Below are 26,548 nucleotides of genomic sequence, written 5' to 3' on the forward strand. Positions count from 1 at the left end.
GGACTATCTGAGAGACAATTTAAAGCACCAATTTTTTGGGACATGTTTAAAATTCAAGCGACAAGACCGAGAGCCTCTGAGACACACACAAAGAAAGTGAGAACCCCTGCAAACATTTGGAGACATTTTGGGGACTGCCTCCAACACTTACAGCCCAATGACATACTGGCTTAACTGAGATCAGTGTTTGAACACATTAAAACAAAATGGACTTTCTTCAATTGAATATAAATTGGTAAAAACAGGAAGTGATGGAATAACCAGAACCAGAACGTCACCTTGCAGGCGACCTCAACCTTCACAGGGCTTCCACCAAACAGCGTTGGCAGCGAACTGGACCCTGAAGACTTGGAGGAGGGTGAGCTCGTCTGCGGGGCCGCAGGGGACGTCACACTCTCACAGCGGTGCAGGAAGCGAGTCACCTCCAGCTGGAGCTCGATTGTATTCATGTGCCTGATAAAGGTAGAAAGAGAAACATATATATACTTTAAAACAAAAAAGTCTAAATTATTGAAAAGGCATTCCTTGAAGGAAGGCACATCACCCGCCACCTTCGGTGATGGAGTTAGACTAAGAAGACCTGTTAGCGCTGTGATGACTATCAGCTACTACCACATTAAATTTAGTAAACATCAACAATTGTAAAATTGACTAAGTTAAAGCCATTTTTTGCATTAATAAATGCTAATTAACTGTAGTGGCCATCTTAAAAAGGGGTGACTAATAGTTGAACAGTCGTAGATGTACATCTAGTGTTTACAGTCAAAAACCTTGAGTAAAATCCAGACAAACAGGGTTGATTCTAACAACTTTTGCCATATTTTAAGCCAACATATTGTGTAATGTGTAGCCCTCAGAGTCCAGGTCAGGGATGATGTTACTACCACACCAAATTCTAGCTGAATATTTGTAAAACTGGTTGAGTTAAAGCCATTTGTGTTTCTGAAGATCAGTGGTTCGTTGCAGCCATCTTGAATTGGACCAATTCCAAAATTTTGCCAGTTGTAGATGTACACCCAGTGGTTGTTTACTATAAGTTTCATTAGAATCCGTTAAGGGGTTCATGAACTATTTTTCTAAGAGTACAAACAAACACACACACAAATTGGCAACAGGCCAATCATAAAATGACTGAATCCCCAGAATGATTTATTTTAGTTAAAACGTTTTATTCGCTAACCTGGACACATCACTGGGTGACATCATCTTCCTGAAAGAGTTGACCGCCGACTTCCTCCTCCCAGCTCCTCGACCCTGCTGCTCCTGCAGGTACGTCCTCAGGTGCTCTTTAGCTCTGACCAGCCAGCGCTGCACAAAGTCAGATTTACAGTCAGGGTCGTGGTGCACTTTCTAAAACAAGCAAAGGTCATTTTGCCGATGAAAACCGTAGAAGTAAGAGAGACGGACCTGCTGCTCTCCCAGCTGCAGGTATGAAGTCGCTCCGTGCGTAAAGAATCTGATGCAGGTCATGGCGGCGCGTACATGATCCTGTCCAGGAAAGCGTTTTGGATCATTAAAAACGGAAACCGATGGAAAATCTAAACAACAACTCTCCCAGTTTACAGGTTGGAAATAACTAAGTTTTCAAAATAATATAAATTTTGCCTGGCTGATTAAACCTGCTTTCCATCTAATGGCCAGCAGGGGGCAGCTGTTCTAGTTGTAACCCACAGAGTTAAACGAGATCGAGTGACGCAACGGACGATCGCCGCCATTATCAAAACGGGAATCAGTCGTCTTGTAGCAGCATGTCTGAGTCATAGTCGTGTTATAACTGCGCCAATAATTACAAAAAAACATCTGGAATATCCTTCCATAGGTAAGTAACCCTACAATATACAATTTTGTGAAAATTTAGTCAAATTATTAAGACAACTGGAGGTAGTTTTTACCTTCAAAACATATTGTGATAAATCTACTTTGTTCACACTGACACGTTCTGGCTTTGCTTCTTCTACAGGAAATGATGAATGTGGCCGTCTTCATCAAATTTATGTGATTATCTGCTGCATGTCTAAGAAATAATCTGGATCTACATTTAAAGTTAACATCTCCTGATTTCCCTGAACTTCTCCCATTCTGGCGGCTATTTGGATCCTCCACAACATCTCAAACTGATTAGATAATGATTGGGAGTGCTCTCTCTTTGTTTTTACCTCTATGGTTGCAACCAGAAGCCTTCCTGCATGAATGCTGACTCAGCTTTTCTCACAGACTACATCTGCATATTTGGTGCCATTTTCCCCAGACAAAAACCAAAATGTTCATCTCCATTGAGAATAGTGTGCTATGACTTCTGTATTTTATAACTTTTATTCTTTTTTTAATTATTTAACCTCATTTAAAACGTTTTTGTCTTCTTATGCTACTTTTAGCTTTTTGTTCCAGTTCTGCTACTTTGAGCTTTTTAAACTACTTATTTGTCACTTTTAGCCACCATTCTGCTCCTGTTAGCATCTGTTTAGCAGATTTTAGCTACAGATTTGCTAATATTAACACCTCTTTTGCTAATTTTAGCTACTAATATAGTCCCTTTAGCTACATTTTGATGCATTTAGATTGGTTTTAATGCTTTTAGCTACTCCTCTTTTACTTTTAGCTTTTGTGTTCTGCTCATTCCAGCTTCTGCTACTTTAACAGTTCAGTTCAATCATTCTTTAACAAATTTCAAAGTCACTCTGTTTTCAAAGAAAATGCAGTTTTCAAGTTGTGTATAAGTCTGCAAACATCTGGTTTTAATTTCTCACCTTTATTAGCCCTGTAATCAGTTTATTTTGATCGATCTACAGTCTCAAACAGAGGCTTTATTGTACATACAATGACAATTATATAAATCAGTCCAATTTTGAGCAGAAAGCGAAGCTATTTTATGCTAAGTTGAGATAAAATCTTTACATTTGTACTTTTTTTGTAATTTGTATGAATACTGACTCTGCGTTCACACTGTTGTTTTCCTGTTTATTTTACTACTGTTTACCACTTCAACATAATTTCAGAAACCTCAACCATTCAGGTATCGAAATACTCAGCTTGTTCCGGAAAAGTTTGGCTTTGACTTTTTTAACTTTTATCTGTTTTTAATTGTTAATCTTTAATTACATTTTTCTTCAGAAATGCATTAAGCTCTTCTTGAAAAGTTCAGCATGCTTGCTTCATTGTCAGGTTTTCACAACCGTTTTGCTACTTTTAGCTTTTAGCTACTATCCAGCTGGTTTTAGAGCCACAATAAATGATTCAGGTAAATAAAGTCACAAGTCAAACTCAGGTGAAGGATTTAACCTAAAAAAACAAAGACTAACTGGATATAATACAATTTTATCAATCTCTTTATACAAATACTAATCCATGCAAAGAGCCTTTAAGAACATTCCCATAAAAGAGCAGAAGCCGAAGCAGACTGTACCATCATGAACTGCTGCAGCTGGTACAGGCAGTGAAAGTGTCCTCGTCTCTGAAGGAACTGGCAGGAAGCGATGAGGTAGCGGGTGCACAGGTCCAGGCTCGGGTCCAGTTTTTCTAAGATGCCCTGCAGCATACTCAGATGGCCTCGCTTCAGACTGGGCTGCAACACCCCCTCCAGAAACACCTCATCCGGGCACTCCTGAGCCAAAATACATCACAAATGTCAAACTTCGAACAAAAAAGAGAAATAGTTATGACCTACCGCCAAGGGGGGAGAACACATATGTTTTAGCCTTTGTTTGTCTGTGAGCAAAATGCAACATGGACCAGTGAATGTATTTGAATGAAACCCTCAGAAAGCAATCAGTGGATGTACAGCTACAACTAATCCAATCCAAACTGTCTATTTACAAGGTTTGACCAAAACGGCGACAACTCCAACCCTTTTAAGTACAAGACGGTTTTAGCTTAAACTCTGGCATGAAAGGCAGCAGGTGACGTGCATTTCTCTGAGGAACACTAAGTGTAAGAGGCATATGAATGAAATAAGCAATTGATGACGTTACAGGTCAGCACGCAGCTTTGACACTTGGGTGGTGGGTGTGTCGGTGTGGGCGTGACTGTCACCTGGTATGAATGACGTGTTTTGGTGTTCTGGTTTAGTATGGGATGAGGAAGACGGGTGCGACGGGGGTCGTCATATTTTCTGTTGACCGTGTTTATGGTGCTGTATTGAAGTAATGCCATTTAAATTTCCATAATTCGGATTTACAGTCTGTGTCAGTCTGCAAATCCGAAGTAAGGAAATTTAAATTGAATAAACCTGATTACTGCATAAGAAGCGACCTGGAGAAATTCAATGAAACGCGCGTCTGACAGATAGATTCCCCGACATTAGCCCAGTGCGGCCGTCAATGCCATCATTTATTTGCCGCAGAATTACTAAGCCTTTAATTTAGTTATGAATCCAATTCACTGAACAGGGTACAGCAACCTGACTTAAGCCCTGTTTTAAGATCATAGCAACAGAGAGGCAACAGAAACATGCTGCTGTCAGTCAACATTCCTGAGCCTCACCTTGTTTAGAAGGTACGTCACAGCCTCCTTCATACAGTCGTGACGCATGTGGAAGCTGATGAGAGCCAGGTGTGTGCCGTACGTCTTCAAATAGTAAAGACACTCCAGGTGAGAGGTGCTGTTCTGAGTCGGTCCCTCCTGTCGCTCCACAGGACCGCCATCGCTCAGAGCCTCCTCCAGCTCGTAAAGAGATGCCAATATGTCTTCACCATACGACTGAGGAGTAAACACAAAAAGGTACCTTATTAATATGTGCACAGAAACATGGCCTTAATAGTAAAGGTAGAATAACACATCTCAGCACTAATCTGTTGCTTCAGTACACTTTTTATGGAGACTTCAGGAAGTTCCATCCTGACCAATCAGAGTGTCCCTACCTTGGTCTGAGTTGGTCGTACGATGGTTTCCAGGTGATGAACGATCTCCTGCAGCAGAGGTGGACCAAGGCTGAGCTGGTTTCGGTCTACTGGAGCCTTCAGGCAGCGGGTGAACTTCTCTCTTGCTCCCAAAAGGTTTCCTGCCTTCAGGGACGCCAGAGCCCAAGCCTGCCACACCCCGTTGGGGTCGAGGCCGCTCTTGGTTGACACCTGGTACATTAGCCACACAGTCAGAGATATAATAACATTAGTGGGAGTCGGCTTTCAGTCAATCAGACAAACCAATCAAGCACAAAAAGCCTCACCTCCACTGCTAGCTGGTAGTATTCTGCTTCCAGCAACTGATTACGGAGACGTGTGACAGCTGACATCTCCAAAATGTCATCCAGAGAAGGGACAAATTTATAATTGGCCGTCACGAGAATCTTGAGGACGTCTACTTTACTAATGTAACTGAAAGCAAAGATAAGAAGGTTAAAGGAATGCATATGAATCACCGCCTTTCAGGCCACAGTTTTAGAGCAGCATCCTCATTACTGCAGACGAGGTGCCAACCCATCAGTCGATCTCCCGCTCCATCAGACCATCACTCATAAACTAGACACCCAGATACTTAAATTTCTTTGCTCGGGACAGAGACTCACACCCAACCCAGACAGAGCATTCAACTTTTTTTCTGGCTGGAAACCATGGCCTTGGAGTTAGAGGTTCCCAAACCAGACACCCTCCTGTCAAAACTGCATCTTGAGATCCTGTCCATGAACACCACAAACAGGTTTGGAGACGAGGGACAGTACTGGCAGGGTCCAACCTGAGCAGAAAATGAGTTTTTTCAGGCTTGGCCTGGCTGAGCCTCAGGAGCTAAGGCTCACCAACCAGGTGCTCACTGGGGAGCTCCTCCCCTAGGCCCGTCTCCAAGGGGGATGATCCGGTCTCCCTTTCTGCAGGCAAGGTTGCCTGCATGGTGTGGTTGTCCTCCATCATTAAATCCTCAAACTGCTCTTAATCTGACCCCTACCCTTAAGTCAGTTTACTAGGAGAGAAATGTCACTCACAGCACAGTGAGCAAAGGTAACATCCTACCTGTCACATAAGGCAAGATCCTGGCTGTGGCCAACTTTAACAAACATTAGCTTGGCACTGAACAGCAGCTGCCGCATGATGTCAGTGAGGAGGCAGGCGTCCACCTCTGGGTTGGTCAGCTTTCTGGACAGGGAGTGGCAGTGGTTGATGAGCTGGTGACCACAGGCGGCTTGGTCGCTGTGCAGAGACAAAATGGCCACACAGAGGTGTGCATTGGGAGCCTAGAGGTGCCAGCAAAGAAACACCATTAATGGTAAAATACAGAGGGAGTTTTGAAACCTAAAATGCAGCTTAATTAGAAGTTAAGAGATGTTAGATGTATACTGCGATGCCACATTTCATTGGTTCAATTTATTTATCCATGACATCATCGTTTCAGAAGAACAACAGTGGTGTTTCAAGATTTCTTTCACTCTGGAATCCAATTTTAAGAACTACCATTTACTGGCTATTAAACATTGTTTCTGTGTGGTCATCAGACTGAAACAATAAAAAAAATCTTTTGGATGGGGCCTAACATTCAGGTGCAGAGACAGACCTGCTCATAGTAGAACTCGCTTCGCAGCAGCTGGTTCTCTGCAGGATCCAAGCTAAGCTGGAACTGTCGGTGGACCACTTCAGGCAGATGCAGCTTCCCCTCCAGAGGTTCATGTGTGACGAGAGGGCTTCCGATCACTGCACAAAAACAGAAGAACAAAAGGGCCTGACTACCTAACAGACGCAATATAAGAGAAATAAAGGCACATATACAATGATTTACAGCTTCAGTGTCGGAGCTAAAACTGTAGATTTCATCCTGGAAAGATCCACCACAGTAAAACGAGAGCTCTGACGTCAGACAGCTGTTTTAGACATGTAACATCAGCTGTGTTTAATTAGGTGAAAATAATGCAGCATAATGTTGTTTTGTGACTAACAGCACAATATAGCTGACAGTGACCACAGCTGTAGTCCAAAGGCTCTGAAATAATTAAAACAAACCCACCCAGGCAATATCTTGTAATCTACTTTGATTAATCAAATCCCAACAAAACAGACTTTTTTATTAGGAAGTATTCTAATAAACAGTTAATTAAAACTTATATCTGGAAAACAATTTAAAATAATAATAAAAAAAGCGTCATCCTCAATATTCCCAGGGTTACCTCTGCCAAGGAGGTGATGTAGTGTTGGTTGGTTTGTCCATCCATTCATCTGTCTGTCCATTAGCAATAATACTTAAAAACTAATGAAGGGATTTTAATGAAATTTTTAGGAAATGTTGGGGTTATCACAAAAACTATGACTTTAGTAAGGTTTGCGCTCTCCGAAGGCCTGTAGTTCTTTGAAATTGTTTTTGTTTCTTTGTTTTTCAACCCTAAGAACATCCGATCAGCTGTCAGTGTGGCGTCACTTCGGTTCAGTAGGTCCTACATCCAGGACTGAGATGGACTGCTGTTCAGACTACCGGATACGGATAGAAGTGGCTCCTTCGAAGGTGGTTTGACTGAAAACATTTTCAGTGCACATTGAGAGAATTCAAATGTGAACAGAGCCAAAGGGCCTCAGGGGGAAAGCCCATCATTCATTTCAACACTGAATGTCTGCAAGAGAAACACGAGGACCCTGACAACACAAAGCATTTATCAGGGTTTTAGATTCTAAATCCTATTTTTATAAAATGAATTCTAAAAAAGGGGTGACACAGCAAAAATAAAAGTTATTGAATAAATTAAATTTACCTTCAGCAGAATCCGACTCATCAAAACTGCAAACAAAGACAAAAAGAAATGTAAATTTCATGTCACAGAAACATGGTTGATTTTAAATATAACTCATATCTTTACTGCAAAGTTCCTACTATAGTCCTTTTTATTATAAAATGCTCTTTTCTCTGTTTTTATTCTTTCAGTGTTCTTCTTCTTGTCTGTCACCAAATTATCCATTCATCTATTACTTCATGACTTTACAGAACGAGATGAAAAGTACAGCAGTTTTATTTTTACTTCTGTTTGTAACTTCATTTATGTTTAAGGCATCAAATATACAAAAGCACAGAAAAAAAAGGAACAAAAAGCGGTATGTACTACAGTATGTGGCTTACAGTAAGTTCCAAAAGTATTCAATCTTCTTGGAAATCTTTCCATTTTGTTTCCTTACAGCCTGGAGTCAAATTGAAATTTTAATTTGATTAAAAGGAATAATTCTCCAAAAACACTAATTTAAAAAAATAAAACAAAACTGAAAAGCGGCACATGCATATGTATTCACCCCCTTTGCTTTGATGTCCCAACCATTACCTTCAGAAGCCCCATAATTAGTTATTTAAGCTCCACCTTCAGGCGATCTAAGTGCCAAATGATCTAAACTAGGGTTGTGTGTTTCTTCTCCAAACATGTGGAAGAAGGTGCTGTGGTCAGATGAGATCAAACATGGAGGACAACATCATGTCTGAGGCAAACCTATCACCATTCATCATGCTGAGAGCACTGTGGGAATATTTTTCATCAGCAGGGATTGGGACAATGGTCAGAGTTAAAGGAAAGGTTCTTGAGGGAAACACTGAGTTTTCTAGAGACCAGAGACAGAGACAGAGGTCCAGCTTCCAGCAGGACAACGATCCTAAACTCTCTGCTGAAGAAACACTCCACTGGTTTAAGGAGAACCAGTTAAAGGTCCTGGAATGACCCAATTTAAGTCCAGACCTCAGTCCAACTGAGAATCTGTGGTTTGATTTAAAGATTGTTGGACACAAGCAGCACCCGTCCAACCTGAAGGAGATGGAGACATTTGTTCATGAAGAACAGACAAAATGTCCAGATTAGATTGACCAAGATCCTGGAGACGGACCTGAAGAGACTTGAAGCTGGAACTGATACAAAAGATGTCTGAAGACATATGTACAAACCAATTTTCAGTTTATTTTTTTTAGAGTTATTTTAAAAAAGTAATTTTTTATATTTAACTTCATCATTTAAAGTAATTCTTGGAGAATTATTATTTATAAACACATTAAAAATCAAATTAAATTCCAGGATGTAAAGCCACAAAATAGAAAGAATACAAAGACAGATGATTACTTTTGCCAGGGACTGTAAAGAGGATTGTGTTTCATCTCTTTCAATATAACTAGTCTTATAAAACACAAGAATCCCCCTGTTAGAGAGGGTCTTACTCTGAGTGGAAGTAAGCGTAACACTGGTCACACACTCTGACGTCTTCTCCTGGACACCCATCCACAGGCATCTTCCGTTCAGAACATGCGTTGCAAACGAGGCGGCCACACCTCCGACAATGATGCCGTCTGTTGAACTAAAACCAAAAATAATAATTGGCACAATAATTGCAGTCTTAACTAAATAAACTATACATTCTCAGTAGAAATGTGGGATGAAAAACTCAAACGGGACACATTTATACAGTTTGTAGAGGTGTAACGAGACACCCATCCCACATCTCATTTTTAACAAAAATACAGTTAAAATGAGATGAAATATTATCAATATTTTGAAGAAGAAATCTTGCCACAAACTGAGCTGACTGGCCTTTCTCTTGTCTGATTTGTCCTTAGTCAAAATATTCATAAATATAAAAGTATGCTTTCCTCAGTATCTCTTATTTTCAGTTGGAACAACCTGAATTCAAATGAATTAAGAGGTTTAAACATAATTTGCTTAGCTTCAAAGTCAACAAATCACCAGGTTAAGTCAGCATTAAGTCTATTTTGTTTCAAATATATGTGTGACAGACTCTTCCTCTCAGCACGTAGCTGCAGAGGCTGCAGGAGGAAGGCGTTTCATCACACAGCTTGAAGGCTGCGAATTGAGGCTATGTAAATAAACTGAATTGAATAAATTTTGCCACATCCGCAGGTAATTGTTTTTGTTTGCGACAGCACTATTAAAGTTTAAGTTGTTCTGTTAACGAACCATAGTGAACCTCTCCCGCCGACAGACCATGCACACATCGTGCTGCGTGTCAGGGACCCAGTCCTTTTTGGCCGGGGGTTGATCCGGAGGCTGGAACTTGGCCAATGAGCGACGTCTTCGAGCTGATGAGCCCCGTTCCCTGTCTGAGCTGCTTGCAGAAGAGGTATGTGTAGGGGTGTTGTCTGTAAATGAGCACAGGAAAATGAAAATTGGGGTAAAAAAAACAAACAAACAAACAAAGGACTATATTAATGCTTTTCAAGCATGAGTACATGTCTCACTTGTGGAAGATGCTGGAGATTCAATTCGGCTGGATGACTGAGAGCTGCTCTCCTGATTGGGACACTGAAGCAGTGTATCCTGGAGGCTGATTACAGAGTCTGGAAAACAACGTCATGCAAAAATTAAAGGAAGGAATGCATATTGTTTGCCCCATTTCACGCCCTGTTTACACATGACTGATCTTCTGGAAACGTTACAGATTTTCAGTTCTTCATTGGAAAAAAGTTTCACATTTACTCAGTGCTCCTATGGTCGTTGAACCCGCTGTTTCCATGCCTGGTCACTAGTTTGCAGTGACACACACGAGAACAGACACCAGTCTCTCAAGCATGGAAGCAGATGCATCCAAAATGGTTTGTTTGACCCAACAGTGAGGTTGGGTTGCTGCTACATGTTGAAAAGGATGAGTAGAACAAACTGCTGTCCACCATCTTTATCGTGTTGATGTACTCGAGCATGCGCAGAACAGCTACTGACTGCAGCCGTCTCTGCTGAGCATGTGTGATTTCACATGTTTGAAATGCAAATGAGTCCGAAAAGTTCAACTCTGAGACCTGGGTTCAAAAAGTTTCAATGTCCGTTTACACGACAACAATGGTCGGATTATCTAACAGCTGAACTGCAACAAAAATGTTATGTGTTATGCACTATCTCATGTCATCTTTCTAGATATGTGAGCACTCAGAGTATGTGCTGGGAATGACAGTCCACTACTATCACACAAAATGTTAAGTCAATATCTGTGAATCTGACTGAGTTGGAGCACTTTTTGATTGGGTTGACTCCATGTGTTAATTAGTTGTAGATTTACATCAAATGATTAGTTTCTGAGAGTTCAGTAAAATCTGCTCAGTGGTTCACAAGATATTTTACTACTGATACAGAACACACAAAAAAACTACTTCCTCTTGCTTTCAGCGGCACGCAATACCAAGTAGATAAGGTGAAACCTGTTTAACATGTTTTGCTGCTTGGGCACACTGAGTCCTTTCATTTGTTTCAAACCATAACAGACTTCAAATTCAGGAGTTGTTTAATAAAAACTAAACATGAGAGCCGGTGTGCCTCCCACTCAGTACCGACCTGACCGAGTCCGCTCTCTGGGAGCACAGGAGAAGTCCAGGGCCTTACAGGCGTAGTCTGCCAGAAGCTTATCTACGTCCTCAGCACTGAAGCCGGCCTCCTGGCCAATCAGCAGGCTCCGCAGTGTCTGCATCGCCACCTCTGCCCACTCCACCTTCAGGTTCATCAACAGCTGCTCCAACATCAGCAGAGGCTCCGACACCAGGGGGAAATAGTCCTGCCTAGCAGCCGGGGGCAAAGTCAGCAATACCTGAAGGACCAAACACATTTATAAAACAACTTGGTGGAGTTTGAGTACGGGATGTTTCGTTTGGGCACGGAATCCTAAACTTAACAGAGAGAGCTCAAAGTTGCCTTTACAATGGAAAAAAAGAGGAACTCGGATATCACAAAAGTTTTTTTCACAAGCTACGTTTCCTTAAATGTGTTGCCCTCGGAGTATGTGTTGGGGAGGGTGCTCAGATACTACCACTTAACGCCATTTTGTGTTTTCTGAGATCAACTGGCTTAAAGTAGAGTCCAAAAGCAAACCAGTTGTAGACATAACCTAATGCTTGTCTTCTGAAAGTTTAATTAAATTCTGTTCAGTGGTTCATAAGAAATTTTACTAACAGAAAAAGTTAATTCCAATATTTAAAGGCTAAATTTTTACCAAAGATATTCAATCTGATAGGGCTTAGAATATGTGATGGAGCTCAGCATAGGCTACTGCCACACCAGATTTTAGGCCAATCTCTAGAAAACAGACAACGTTATCACCATTTTTGTTTTGGATAGGGTCAGTTGGCTGTGGAAGCCATCTTGAACCATGTTCACTCCAAAGTTAATAAGTTGTAGTCTTATAGTACATTCAGTAGTTATTTTCTGATAGTTTCGTTAAAGACAGACAGATACGGGCAAAAACATTGTTGTTTGCCTTTGCCTTTTAGAAGCGGGCAACAATAAAAAATAGATTTAATGGCAACAAAATCATTCCTAGGATTGATCAAGATTAATTTCTGTAAAAAAAAAAAAAAAAAAATAACTTTTTAAAATATTAATAGAAAGTTTGGCCCATGTTTTTTTCCCTCAACGTTTGTGCTGAAAGGTCAACAGGGCCACTGTGAATGCCATTGTATAAAAACCTTGGAGCCCAGATGCAGGGCGTGGATGTGCTGCCGCCGCGCCTCAGACACCCGTCTCTGGGAATGCAGAGTGAGGTAGTCAGCCAGGAAGTGGCACGCGGCTAATCCAGGGCGGCGATCCAGAGCGCGCTCACAAACGTCGACTCCGACCCCCAAATCTGCCAGGCCCTCGAGTAGCTATAGAAACAACAAAGTAAGTGAGACACAAGGAAACCTAAAAGATGTGAAAATACAGTGATGAGTGTTGAATGACTTTGTTAAAACTTGCTAAAACTGAGTTGAATAAAAAAATGAACTTTCAATGTTAGTGGAAATATTTAAAGAACAAAAAGATGATGTAAGGAACCGAAAGACCTGGAAAAAGCATAAGGAGACAAAAAGACAAAAAGGATGCAAAAAGGACAAAAAGAGGAAGACATAAAGGATGCATAAGGAAACAAAACAAGACAATAGAGAAGTATGAAAAGATAAAAAAAAAATACATAAATAAGGGGAAAAAGGTGAAAAAGGACATTAAAGACGCATAAAGAAACAAAAAAACAAAGATGCATTAAGGAGAAATAAAAGACCAAAAGACAGCTTTAAAAACAAAAAATGCATAAGGGAAAGAAGGATTCATAAAAAGACAACAACGATGCATAAAAATATCAAAAGAAGGCATAAAAAACAAAAAGGACGCATGAAACAAAAAGAACAATAAGGAGACAAAAACCAGGTGAATATATTGTATCATCTTATGTTACCAAACAAACACGACTCATGTCCTAGCAGGGTTTTATTCATCCTTAAATTAGTGTGAATCTGATCCATAAAGAAGCAGGGCTTTCTGAACCTGAAAGGCCTCGTCTGTCTGTTCTTTCTCCAACAGAGAGAGCAGATGTTCAGTCTGCAGCTTCAGCTTCAGCTGCTCAGAGACGGGATACAGCTCAACCCACTGCTCACACAGAGAGAACTCCTGCAAAAAGAAAAAAAGGTTTCATTTAAACTTTTTGAAAACAGTTGTGCATATTGAACACTAAGTTATGTCAAAGTGATGTTGCCTTGCTATCTAAAATGTGTTATAGTGGTGGAAATGTTTAGACATGTTCTGATTCAGAGGGCCGAGATGCAAATAAAAATGATTAAAAACCACGAAGCGGCCCAGGTGTTTTTGTTTCCACTGCAGTACACGACTCTTCCGCTGAAAATGGTGGCGATAAAGTAACAACAGACAAACAAGACCGAGTCAAACCAGAGAAGAAGAAAAACAACACGGATGCCCTTTTTAAGAAAATACAGTGTGAGGAGACCTGCTGCTGTTAACATTTAAATCATTTATCACTCAGATGAGAAATCCCTTTAACGTTGTTTCTTCTTCTTGTCTTTTGGACAGTTCACAAATCACCACATCAGCTCCACCTTTGCCTGTAAAGTCTGTATCTGACTGGCTGCATTTTACATGGACGCAGCCCATTTTTATCAACACGGTGCTCAAAATCGCATTTGTTGTCCGTCTCCCACCTCCACCCACCGTGACAGCTGCCCCACATTTATGATTTAGGTCCCATCCACATGGGAACGCTGTCTTTCTCAAACAGAAACGCAGAAAACAACCCAAACGCCGTAGTGTTTCTGTCAGGGATGTATGTGTCGCTGTAACGCTGCCACAAAAACACACCAGGAACAGGACAAACATCATGGAGCGGATGCTCCGAACTGTAAACACACGAGGATGAAAACTACAAAAGCAAAAAACAAATCCTTTTTGTGGGACTGACGACGAAGAGGAACTTCTCCTTTGCGTCACATTAAACTACTGCTGACTGAGACATGTTGGTCCAAATATGTGGACATCATGGATGATTTCCACAGGAACAGCAGGGTGGATTTAAAACTATTCCCTTTTCCTACATTTTTAAAATGTATTGCATAAGTTCTTTGTATTGTTGACAGTTTAATGAAGTGATAAAACCGTTTTTGGCCTGAGATTATTTAGTGAAATATTAAAGATTATTTTGCTCTGCTCTATTTAAGGCTGTCATCGTTCACCAGCCTCATCTGTTCAGTGAAGTAATCCAGTAAATGAAGGTTTTACTGTAGTTGAACATCTAACGCTATAGATTTTAAAAAGTTGCATTTAAGCTGTCCACATGAGAACGCAATTTTCTAACTCTGGAACCTGGTTTCAAAAAAATACCATTTAGGGGCTCCTAAAACCCTGTTTCCGTGTGAATGCAAGGCTGAAAATCCAAAACACCATTCCAGTGTGAGTGGGGCCTTCATTTCTAATGCACTCCACCATTTTGGAAATGAAGTTAGCCAGATTTGGACCAGTTTGTATTAATTATTATTTATCTGTGTGGTTTCTAGACCTGGACGTGTTCTCTGTCCGAGGACAGCTACAAGTGTTAAAATAAGCTCTAGTGCTCCTAAGGTGGTTTGGGGACACCATTAGGGTGGATTAGAGGTGGGTTGGAGCTGCTTGTGCGACAAATCATCAGATCTGCTGAGCACGTTCAAAACTCAGGCTGACAGGACTGCGCGCCTCTTCGACTCACGCGATGAAACTGAGAAGCACCGCGAATGTGGCGAGACATTCTGGACACTCCCCTTGTGAATGCTGTCCAGCAGCTATTGAGCCTGCGCACGCAAACGGTTGCCAACGCAGACGCCGAAAAGCACAAGCAGCAACATTTCTGGCTTTACTGTGTGAATGAAACTGATGCAAGTGTGCTGCACACTCACTTTTGCCTCCAAGATCAAAGATAACATGGACTCGGGGTGTGTTTTGGATTCTGCTCTCAGCTCCTGCCAAGTGCCCCAAGGCAAGGGTAGCTGTAAATCCATCATCTGTGGCAAGATAAGACAGCATAAACACTTGTTAAGGTCACACTGGAAATTCAGATTATGTAACTGAGGATATCACCTAAAACCGTAAAACCATGTCCGGTATTCTGAACTCTAGTAACCTCCCCCCAGCTGCAAAACAACAACTGAGTAAGCAGTTGCTTCACGCGCTGGCAGGAAAGGTTACTAATACTGTAAACAAGATGAGAACCCCAGGCAGAGTTTCTGCTCTGATAGAAACATTAAAGTGTTTTTTCAAAGCGTTTCAGCTCAGCATCATTTACCCAGCGGTAGATGGACAGTTCTTTGTTTTTGAGTTGCAGGTCTGTTTTCAGAGAGGTGTCAGTGTTGGGGTCATTGAGGCAGAACTCGATCAGCTCCAGGCAGGCTGACAGAGGCCAGCGCTCCAGCGCCTGCAGGCCAACCCGGGCTCGCAGGTTAGCATCCTGCACACGGAACAGCTGAGCCATGCTTTCAGCTCCCCCTGAAACACACACAAACGTCACATGTTTCTGCATTTCATAAGCTTGCTCTGGGTTTTCTCCTGCAATGTAAGTGACTAACAGAGTTATTTGAAAACGCAGTAATCGAGAGATTTGTAAAGATTTTAAAGTTAAAAAACGATATTTGACTAAACCTATGAATATTGAATATGTTAATTAGACAACAGTTGTTTTAGGTCACACACAAAATGATTTTTTCAGAGCTGATGGATAGATCAATATCTGTAAAACGGAGTTGTAGCCATTGTTGAGTTGCTGTGGTGGCCATCTTGAATTAGTCTGATTCCAAAACTTAGATCAGTTATAGACGTACATCCAATGATTACTTTCTGAAAGCTTTATTTAAATCCGTTCAGTGGTATGTGAGATATTTTGCTAACAGACAGACAGAACCGACTGCAATATTCATGGGAAAGATTTAAAAACAACCAGTTGCGCAACCAGTTCAGAGTAGTGTTTAGAGTATGTGTTGTGAATGACTCCCTGCTTCAACCATACCACATTTTAACACAACATATATATAATACTGACTGAATAAGAGCGATTTTTGTGTTTTCTAAGGTCAGTCGGCTTTGGTGGCCATCTTGAATTGGGTTGGGTCCAGTCGTTAATCAGGTGTAAATGTTAAATCAATTATTATTTTATGAAAGTTTCATTTAAATTCATCCAGTAGTTCATGAGATATTTTGCTAACAGACAGACACAGGCAAAAACATTATTGTCCACCTTCACCTTTTGGCAGTGGGCTATAAAAAGCTGAAAATGATCACAATCTAGAATCTGGAGCAGAGCACCGTTTAATACTTGAGTTTTAAAAATGACTTTGATGATTGATGAACACTTGTACGTGTTGACAAAAAGTTACATTTCTAAGAAATATAAGCTGGAGTAAACAAACGTGTCTTAAAAATCCTCAAAAGCTCAGCTCTAATAAAGTACGCGGCTCATTCCTCACCTTCTAAAGCAGCACAGGCGAGTAAGCGGTCTCTCAGCGCCCCCTGCTGGCCGTCTCCTGGCCCGTACAGTTCCAGCAGCCTGAGGGCTCGGTTCAGGTCTCCGCAGTCCAGAGCCCCCTGAAAGGCCTCAGCAGCCACGGCCTGAGCTGCCTCTTCCTGGGGCCCCGACAGCAGGAGACCGACGAGCGGCTTCCCACAGATAACTGCCTCGAGTCCAGCAGAACCTTCCTCCCCCTCGCTTAAAGAGCTCCCCAGGACCGGTTCCGCCATGGTGTGAAGGTAGGCTCGTAAAATAGGGAACTCCTTGAGGAGGCCGTTGGCTTCTTTAGCGATCTGCTCACCGTCCAGGACCACGTCCTTACGGCTGCTACGGAAATATCCGGCCCATCCGGAGGACTGGGGCCGGGCAGGTTCTCCTTTACAGGCACTCAAGCAGGCCAGGGTGGCCAACAGGGGGGAGCGAGACTTTAGGAACGACAGCGCTGATGCCGTGAGCAGGAAAGAATTAGCGGATGAAGAAGAAGAGGACGAGGACGCCGATGGCTGAGAGGGTGGAGATGTGGAGAGGTTGATGGGTGCAGTGAACTGGTCCTCAGCCGAGGCCTCGGACTCGGAGCTCACATCAGACAGAGACTCTGTGATTCCCAGCGTAGTCACGTGACGTGGAGCGTGTTTCTGAAGCATCAGGAACAGGGAGGAAACACTGAAGGCTCCGTCATCTCTCCTGCTGTGACCGGAGTCTCCTTCACCTGGACAGGAGGTCCACAACGGCAGAAGCTCACAGCATCTCTGAACGATCACCTGCTGGACGCTCAGCCGGAGTCCCTCCTGCTGCAGCAGGGACTGAACTCTGGGGACAAAACAAGACAGAAGATTTATATCTACCTGCGTCACTTCTAGCTTTCATAGCTTCAGTTATTTTGTGGGAATGCTGATTCAGCATTCACGTTATTGTTTACCGATTAACCGCACGAGTCATGCAATTAAAGACGCTCATCGCAGCTAATTGACATCGTCCGACACAAAAATGGCTTCAACTCTGACAATTTTACAAATACTGTTCTAAAATTTTATGCAGTAGAAGCTGAGAGTCATTCACAACCCGTGCTCAGAGTGTGACGTTTTGTGATATCACATGACAAAATGGCAACAATTTTGTAATTTTTCACAAGCTGATCTTAGTTTATAACTCTGGCGTGGAAGACAGCGGGTGATTTGCATTCCTTCAAGGAATGCTGGGCCTTCACTAAACAGGTTTGTAAGCATTACGGCACCAGCTAACCATGTGTACGCTGAATGTGGTTGGATTCTTTATGAACTGGCATTTCACAGTGCATGTCATCTCAACATCAGTTTCAGTTCAAATCCAAATAAGCTCATTTCCTACGAAGGACTACAACCCAACAAAGTGCAAAGAATCTTCATATTTATTTAGTCCTCTTGCATTTGTGCCTGAGCATACAGGAGCAGCGTGAAACACACATTACCAATATTTTGCATAATTGTTGGTAGTCCAACTTTGCAACACTTTGTTACGACAGGACTGATGTTGCTTCTGCTTATACTAAAATAAGACAGCTGCCTTCTTGGAAAAACTGCCCTCATTTCAGAGTAGGGCTTTTTCTTGGGAGAGGTTCGAAGCTTCTTTTAATAATGCTGTCAGACACTTGTCATATCCTAAGCTTGAGTACTCACATGCTCTGACAGCATTTCTACGTTTTTTGGTATTAGCAGAAATTCATGTGGCGTGTTTTTTTGAACAACAACAATAAGAGTATGTGCAGACTACAGGCTCAGCTTGGTCATCGTACTGAGATGTAATCGTGACATGTACCTGTCAGGAGACACCTGTCTGTCAAACAGCAGGTGGGAGAGAAGCTGGAATGGGGTCTGAAGCAAAACCAGCAGAGGATTCCCAAGTTTTATTTCACTGCTCAGGTCTAAGAAAGACAAAAAGTGAAGAATGGCACAGTTACAGTTTAGTCAGTGTTGTCATCGGAGACGTTATGAGTTTTCTGGGACAGAGCAGCTGGGTGAAGAAGCAGGTGCTGAATAATGTTACCTTCTGAGCTGAGGCTGCGCACTAACACAGCAGCAAGTGTGTTGATGTAGTCGAAGAAGCTGCGCACGTAATCTGGTCTGGCGTGCTCTCCGTCCGGCTCGAAGGGGCAGAGCTGGTCCAGAGAGCGAAGGAGCTGCTTCATGTTGGAGCGCACAGGATGAGCATCCAGCTCCGACTGCTTCAGACTGGCCTGTTCAACCAACAGGTTCAGCAGAGCGCTGCCAGCACTGCCCTCTGTTGTACGAGAGGCAACATCGCAGACAGAAAACATCAGAAACTGAAAACCACCATAGCTGCTTTGCTCACCGAATAAGAGAAAAAGCACAAATTGAGCATTTCGGTACATGATGATGGTGCACAAACCTGCACCATCTGTAGCAATGCTCAAACTGTGCAGAGTGCTCTCCAAGCGTTGAGTCAGGCTGAGCCGGGCAGCAATGCCCTCTTCGCTCAGCGTCGGGTGGCAAGAGAGCAGCACTTCCTGGATACAGCAACCAAACGGGCTGCCAAACACTTGGTCTTCCCCGACAGCATCTGGACACATAACCAGAAACATACTCTTCTCTATATCTCAGAATAAGATTTTTTTTTAATTATTTTTTATACATTTATATTAAAAAAGTTTTTACAACCCAAATTCAAAAAAAAAAGTTGGGAATGCAGTGATTTGCAAATCTCATAAACCCATATTTTATTCACAACGGAACATAGTAAACATATCAAATGTTTAAATTAAAAACTAAAAATGATTGTTGTCCTGTTCTTGTCTAATGGAGGATTCTAGCTGTTGACCCAACTTTGTTTTAGATGTGTTGTTTGTAAAGTAACTTTATTATTTTCCAAAAATGGTACAATGAATCAGTTTAAACATTTGATTTGTTTACTGTGTTCCATTGTGAATAAAATATGGGGTTTGAGATTTGCAATAAATTGCATTACTTGTTTTAAATCAGTTTTTCAAACAAAAATTCATATGAAGTCTATTCTTTCTCCACGGGTAAAGTGATTGGGTATTTGGATTGACCTGTTTTGACGGAGCTCTTATGAGTTGCTGAATGATTCAGGATCTTGCTGATCTGTTGTAACACCATGGGAAATCCACAGATCCCCTCAGAATGAGGTACTTTAGTGTCAACCTTTATTCCTGAGGAAACATACAAGGTGAAAAGATGAAATTTTCAGTCAGCTGTAGTCTGCACACAGCTCATTTTGGGAAGCCTGTATTAAGACTATCACAAAAATCCAATCTACTAGCTATAAATGCTTGAATTACTTTTTTAAAGTTGGATTTTGATGCAAACTCTTAACTTACAAAATGTTTCTCAAATCATAAAAAGGTAATTACTCATACGGTTGATGTGACTATTAAAATTCAGATCATTGTCTATTACTACACCAATGTTACATAATTCATCTTTTGACTCTAGAGACAGAGAACTGAGATAAGCTGCACCTTTCTGATATTTTCCATCATCAAGGCTCTAAGATTCAGGCTTCATACCTCGAGCTTCGAGGCTGCTGTTCAGCCTGCGCTCTGCTGTGTCCAGCAGCTGACGGGACGTCTTCCAGAGCTGACAGTGGCAACAGGCCAGGTCAAATGCAGCCATGGCTGCTGGGCTGAGCTCTTCCAGCAGCGTGTACATGAGGCTCGGAGCATCTGGAGGGCAGTGGCTCAGCCAGTAGGCTTCCTCTAAGGAGGGCATGGGGTGGGCGGGGCTGCTGAGGAGACGGTCTGCGATGTCTGAGATGGAATAGAACGCCACTCCTGCAGGAAAAAGGTCACAAGAAAGATACAAGAATGCACAAAATGATTTTAAAAAAAATTCCAAATCTGAAACTGTTAGCACACAAAATTTTATAAATAATACCATACCACCGCTTTGAATAAGATGAGATAATTTTATGTGAAAAGTACTGTAGAGTTTGTTAAAAAGGCTAAAGTTTTAATTAAAATTCAGCTGAGCATAAAATTAAATATTTACGGACACAATATATTAAATATTGTGCTAAAAGTATTTATTTGGGACAATGCTCAGCTACTACCACACCAAATCTTAGCTCAATATCTGTAAAATTCTCTGAGTTATACCAATTTTTGGGTTTCCTTAAGTCAGAAACGTCTTCAGCTACAGAATAGAAGTCCAGTTGTTTTTGTTTATAACCTTTTTTTTGGATTTACCATGTCCTGGATGACTGAGATTCTCCACCTTCATTAAAATCTGTTTAGTGGATCATAAGACATTTTGTTAATGATGTATGCAGACTAACACGAGCAAAAACATTATCGCTCCGCCTTCACCAGCAGGCAACGCTGATTGTCATTTGTAGCAATTTGCTTTGCTTTGAACAAATCTCTTAAATGAACACCATTTAACCAACTCTTCATTTAAATTTGTAGTTTACAATTGACTCTTACAAAATTATTTTTTCTGTGCATTGAAAATGCCCCCTAAATGCTAAAAGGTACAATAAATCCACCAGGCTGCACTGACCCACTCGAACAGAACCAGCTCAGAGGACAGAACAGGTGGTACAACACACATTTTACACATTCTGTTAAGCAAAACTCTGTAATCAAAGAGGAAGAAGTTGAAAATCGTTTCTGGAACACCGGACCTGCTGCGGCAGCGCTTCCAATGGCCTGCAGCGTTGAGCGGCCGCTGCTGCCCAGCCGAGTCCTGCCTGGGCCTGTCACAGCGGCTGACCCCAAGCCCTCTGACGAAGAGGAAGATGAAGACATGGACTGGCTTTCCATCTTCTGCTCCACCTTAGCCAACTCTACCAGGACCTCTTTGTAGCGCTCCATAAAGATCAGCTCGCCACGACAGGGAGCCGCCTCCAGGTCAAAAACCACAGACACCTGCAGAACATCAAACATTTTAATTTTTTTAAGTTTTTAAACACTGCTGCTAGACGTAAGATGGTTTCATTAGTAACATTAAATGATTGCATAATGCTTACTGCCTTTAATGGCAGAGTTTTGAACTAAGACCATTATATAATGAGAAGAAAGAGTTATAGATTATCTGTTTCAGTTAAACCTTTTAAATAATAGTTAGTGCTTTTAGTATAAGTTGGGCATCAATCTCAGCTACTACCACAACAAATCTGAGCTCAATATCTGTCAAACTGCTTGAGTTAGAGCCATTTTTGTGTTTTCTAAGGCTACTTAGCTATGGCAGCCATCTTAAAGTAGACTGACTCCAAAACTTCACCAGCTGTAGATGTACATCCAGCGATTAGTTTTTGAAAGTTTCAGAAAAATCTGTCCAGTGATTGAGATGTTTTGCCAACACAACAGACAAACGAACTCAGACACCTTCCTGTGATAGGTGATAAATATGCTAATAAAGGCAACGGTGAAAAAAAGGAATTATAAGCTTTGTACAAACATGAACACAGATCTAGTTTGTAGCAGACCTGATGTGCCTCCATAAAGTTGCCTCGACGGATGCAGGACATCAGCAGAGACTCTGGAGGAGACAACATGGCAGGAACCAGCCAGCTGTGAGAACCTCCACATGGGCAGAACTCCAGTTCCACACACCCGCTCGCCGAGTTTCCTCCACCGTCTGACGTCACGCAAATAAGGAATTTAAAGAAAAAAATAAACTTACTTACTAGCCTTTTTGAAAAGATCCACATCAAAGCAGAAGTCACTCAGGTGATTTCACTCAGGGAAGCTAAAAACAATTTCACATCTTTTCAGAGTTAAAAGATTAAAGGATTAAAAAAAAAAAAAAAGTATATAACCCACACAAGCTTCAACAAATTCTTTCTCCTCTTTCTCTCTAACAAAGCACAATTTTAAAGCGGTGAAATAAAAACTGCTCTGATCTAAAGCCAATTCCACGGATCATCCATGCAAGTACAACCACGATAAAAAAAAAAAAGTAATCAAATAGTCTGTAAATTGAGGGTTTTACCTTTAAGAACAGAATCTGCTCCAAGACAGTTCCACTGAGCTAAATATAACCTCACATCATGAATATAGAACATCATAGAAAAATTCATTTTCTGAAATGTGTTGAAATTCAATTAAAAGCCAAAACTGATTTGTTAAAGTTAAAACAATCAGAACACAAGATTAAATGAGCAGAACAATGAAAAGCCAAAACAAGCAAAACTGTGGCTAAAAATTAAAATCAGGAAACCAACTTTGAAAGCTCAAATTATTAAGGAATAATTATCTTCTGTATGACTTCATCAGTCTGTCACATTGTTGCAGAGACGTTTTGGCCCACTCTTCTTTATAATGTTGCTGCAGCTCATTGAGATTTGTCTGTATTTATTTATGCATAGATTTCATAAGACAACACAGCCTTTCAATAAGGTCAAGGCTTGTTGCTTATTTGGTCTCATCTGTCTAAAAAAACTCTGTTCCAGGCAAATCATTCTTGTTTAGTGTATTTAACCTGAATACTACAGGTTGAAGACAAGAATTATTATTATTTTAATATAATTTCTCTCATGACTGCACACTCTGAGCTCCAGGTGAGCTTACATTTATGTGGAAGATTAATAACCGTTTAAGCCAGAGTTTTGCACAGCCAGTGTTTGAAAATCATGGTTTAATTTTTTTTTTTATTGTGCACAGCTTGCTAAACTGTATTCTATGCCAGTGGTTTCCCACTTCAGGTTTCTGGACCCCACTGTGGATCACAAAAAACCAAGCTGGAGGCCCACATTGTACCCACCTCGGCAGCCACCACCACTAATCTAAAACATCTGAACGAGTTTTTCTTACAAATATTATTTATCCTCAGTGTGGTTTTTAGACCTGGACGTGTTTTCTGTCAGAGAGCTAACCATGCAGGTGTCAAAGAACAGCTCTAGCACTCTTGATAAAGGTTTGAGAAGCCTGAGGCAATATTGAGAAAAGCTGGAGATGGGTTTGAGAGAAAGATTTGCTGCACAAATTTTCTGAACATGATCAAAATGTGACTCACACAAAGAAGCTAAGACTCCCTCTTTAATACCATTTGTCAACTCATCTCCAGCATTCACAACCCAGTTAGATACTGGCTTTAGCATGTTTGCTACTAGTGAATCGTTTGAACCCAGGTTAGTAATAAAGTAACTTTATCTTAAATGTAAAACCTTAGGAAAGACCCGTGTTGTGGCTTACCTGATGCGCTTGTGCTAACCTCTCCATTATGTTTCTCTATAGAGGTTTGTCTCTCTGCAGCATGTCTCGCTGGTTTCCTCCTCCTCCTTGAACCTGAGCTTTTTCTGTGTCTCAGAGGAGTGCCAGTAGAGCTGAATGTTGACATCTGTATGGGACTTTTTGAACCTGCTAGCATAAAAAACAAATCAAGGCTCATTAACTTCAGTGCAGACTGGGCAGAGGCTGATTGTCAGGTTTAAGGTACACCATGGTGTTACAAAGTCAGTGTCAAAACCACAAAATCTTTCTCTCATGCCGTTCCTACAGTTTAAATGCCTTTTAAGATACCACAAACAAAGCAGTTTTCTTTTGTTTAAAATTAACTACCTCAATGAATGTTTGAGTTTTGCTTATCAGTGAATGTGCTAGCAAAAAAGTAAAACAAGCTGAAGGAAGATTGTCGGTCGCTCACCGCCTCTAGTGCCCTGGTTGCTGGTGATGATTTGCAGTCTCCACTGAGCCTCGGCCGTCCGTTTGGACAGCCTCTGCAAGCGAGCCCCGAACGTCTCAGCAGTCACAGAGCAGCCAAGAATGGCCGCGGCCTCGGCCTCTCGAGGCAGGGCTCTTCCCGTTTCTTGACCCTCCTGCTGACCCACCACACACATGCCTTCCAAGCCTTCCTTCAGCAGTTTTAGAAAACCCTCCATGGCCGTCACATCAACCAGAAACCCCCTGCAGCCCTGAATGAGGTGTTCCAGGTCCAGGTGACCACTGTGAGCCGCAGCTGAATGCGAGCGCTGCTTCTGGTCCTCCCTCCTTCTGTCTTCAGCCTCATCCGTATCCACTTTGGTTTCTGCTTCTGTGTTTGGATTTGTAGAATCTGATACGCAGCCAGAGTGAGCGTCACTGTCTGTGCTCGTGTTCAAGTCTTTTTGGATCTGTTGGACAAAGTCAGACGTGGACAGAAACAGGAGGGAAAAGATATTCTCCAGCAGCTCGAGGCGGAACATGGCGGGCACCGTCTCCAAATAGAGCTGACACTCGGACAGATAGTGCTGGAACAGGAACTGGCAACCTGGGAAAAACAACCAACAGGGTAAAATGATATCTTTCGGAAGAATGAATTTGTTTGTCCCAGTAGTACGTAAAATAACGAAACCAGATTGTTTCATTTCACTTCTCAAAGTGGTTCATGAGATATTTTACAAACACAATAAACAAACAGATCAGGCAAAAACGTAATTGTCGATCTTTTGCTTCTCGGCAGCAGGTGATATTTAACTGCAATATTTATTTCAACACTAAACACTTGACCAGCTGATTTTAGTTTTGCGGGTGAGACCACGATCAGTAAAAATGAGCAAGAATCATTTCTACGATTTAAAGAAAGACAACATCCATACCTTCTGATGGAACTGAGGTTTTGTTTTGATCCATTTCTGAAGGCTGGTGATGCCGTACGGACTCACACTCGGTGCAGTTAGAGTATTTGTGTATATTCACACACAGTGCATAAACGGCATACTTCATGGCACAGAACCCCTGGAACAAAACTGTGTTCCTCTGCACATCAGGCCTTCGACTGACTGCATCAGTTTCTTGTGCAGGAATTAAAAAACAAACACATGAACACTACATATTTTACACAATCAAATTCATTAATCACTTACAACACATTCACTTACAACACTCACCTACACCAAAACATAAAACAAAGGAAAATACATTTCTTATTTCAAAATGGAGTGTGAATACTGAGTGCTGAATGGCTTTGCTGAAATTTGTTAAAAAATGAATTACTAACTGAATTGTTAAAGTTAAAACGAGGAAAACAGAAACTAAAGTCAGCAAAATGGTTGCTAAAACTTAAAATCAGTAAAACAGTAGCTAAAAGCTCAAATGAGCACGTATGCTTTCTGAATGAATTGATCTCAATGTATTCCTATGGGAAAATGTTTTGTAAATAAAGTTTAATAATTTAAAAAGTATAAAAGTTAGAAACACTAAAAGTCATAGCACTCTAATCCCGACTGAGCTGAACATTTTGATATTTGAATGGTTAACGTAGCACAAAGTTTGCAGATGTAGTTTGATTGTAAAAACTGTACAGAAGAATCTATAAAACAGAAAGTCTTATGATGTGACGGCTGACGCAGAAGCCATACAATGAGATCGAAGGAAACAAAAAGAGCACAGTATCCACCTGTTTTGGGTAAATTTGGCAGCTGTTGTAGCAGATCTAATATCCCGCGCTCTTCATACTGAGCCAGGGGAGTCAGTGTGTGCAGAATATACAGGGCTGAGTGACTGTCCAGAGTTTGAAGCTGTGCTAACAAGGCTTCCGTTGATATCCCTCTGCACAAAGAGACAAAACACAAAATTAACACATCAGCAAGTTTGAACTCAATTATAAATAAAGTCACTTTTAAAATATCTGTAAAACTGACTGTCATTTTTGTGTTGATTAATGTTAATTAGCTGTGGTGGCCATCTTGAATTGGGTTGACTCGACAGGTTAATCAGTTGTAGATGTACATTCAGTGATTACTTTGAGAGTGTCAATAAAATATTTTGCTAACAGACACACACAGACTGGCTTTTTGCAGCGAGCGCAAATCAAAATTTGTTTTTAAAGAAAGTGCTTACGGATTGTTGCTTTCACACCATATAAGGATTTCAAGCTGAGATGACAAAAGATTACAAAAGTCCTGCAGAACCTGGTCATTGGCTGAAACCTGAAAAAACAAATACATATAAC

At 41.3% G+C, this 26,548-nt stretch overlaps 1 protein-coding gene across 4 annotated transcripts in view; it reads right to left on the reverse strand.

The window, feature by feature from the left end:
- zfyve26 (zinc finger, FYVE domain containing 26) overlaps positions 1–26,548 on the reverse strand; it is a 39,624-nt gene that overhangs the window by 6,157 nt on the left and 6,919 nt on the right. Inside the window, exons 9-39 of one of the 4 annotated variants that reach the window (XM_037977812.1) lie at positions 26,437–26,525; positions 25,994–26,145; positions 25,194–25,376; positions 24,263–24,865; positions 23,812–23,976; positions 22,104–22,255; positions 21,300–21,543; positions 20,185–20,448; positions 19,708–19,827; positions 19,047–19,217; positions 18,684–18,917; positions 18,456–18,561; positions 16,621–17,471; positions 15,447–15,646; positions 15,061–15,165; positions 13,169–13,291; positions 12,337–12,513; positions 11,213–11,462; positions 10,129–10,227; positions 9,848–10,029; positions 9,094–9,230; positions 7,661–7,686; positions 6,478–6,614; positions 5,940–6,160; positions 5,162–5,309; positions 4,857–5,066; positions 4,480–4,695; positions 3,404–3,601; positions 1,408–1,488; positions 1,181–1,308; positions 279–453 (exon numbers count right to left, since the gene is read on the reverse strand). In XM_037977812.1, the coding sequence (XP_037833740.1) occupies positions 279–453; positions 1,181–1,308; positions 1,408–1,488; positions 3,404–3,601; positions 4,480–4,695; positions 4,857–5,066; positions 5,162–5,309; positions 5,940–6,160; positions 6,478–6,614; positions 7,661–7,686; positions 9,094–9,230; positions 9,848–10,029; positions 10,129–10,227; positions 11,213–11,462; positions 12,337–12,513; positions 13,169–13,291; positions 15,061–15,165; positions 15,447–15,646; positions 16,621–17,471; positions 18,456–18,561; positions 18,684–18,917; positions 19,047–19,217; positions 19,708–19,827; positions 20,185–20,448; positions 21,300–21,543; positions 22,104–22,255; positions 23,812–23,976; positions 24,263–24,865; positions 25,194–25,376; positions 25,994–26,145; positions 26,437–26,525 (6,147 nt within the window). Of the gene's footprint in view, positions 1–278; positions 454–1,180; positions 1,309–1,407; positions 1,489–3,403; positions 3,602–4,479; positions 4,696–4,856; positions 5,067–5,161; positions 5,310–5,939; positions 6,161–6,477; positions 6,615–7,660; positions 7,687–9,093; positions 9,231–9,847; positions 10,030–10,128; positions 10,228–11,212; positions 11,463–12,336; positions 12,514–13,168; positions 13,292–15,060; positions 15,166–15,446; positions 15,647–16,620; positions 17,472–18,455; positions 18,562–18,683; positions 18,918–19,046; positions 19,218–19,707; positions 19,828–20,184; positions 20,449–21,299; positions 21,544–22,103; positions 22,256–23,811; positions 23,980–24,262; positions 24,866–25,193; positions 25,389–25,993; positions 26,146–26,436; positions 26,526–26,548 lie in introns of all 4 variants that reach the window. The other 3 variants (XM_037977811.1, XM_017416407.3, XM_017416397.3) reach the window with 3 other exon arrangements.

The sequence above is a fragment of the Kryptolebias marmoratus genome, linkage group LG10 (assembly GCF_001649575.2).
Source record: "Kryptolebias marmoratus isolate JLee-2015 linkage group LG10, ASM164957v2, whole genome shotgun sequence".
Lineage (NCBI taxonomy): Eukaryota > Metazoa > Chordata > Actinopteri > Cyprinodontiformes > Rivulidae > Kryptolebias > Kryptolebias marmoratus.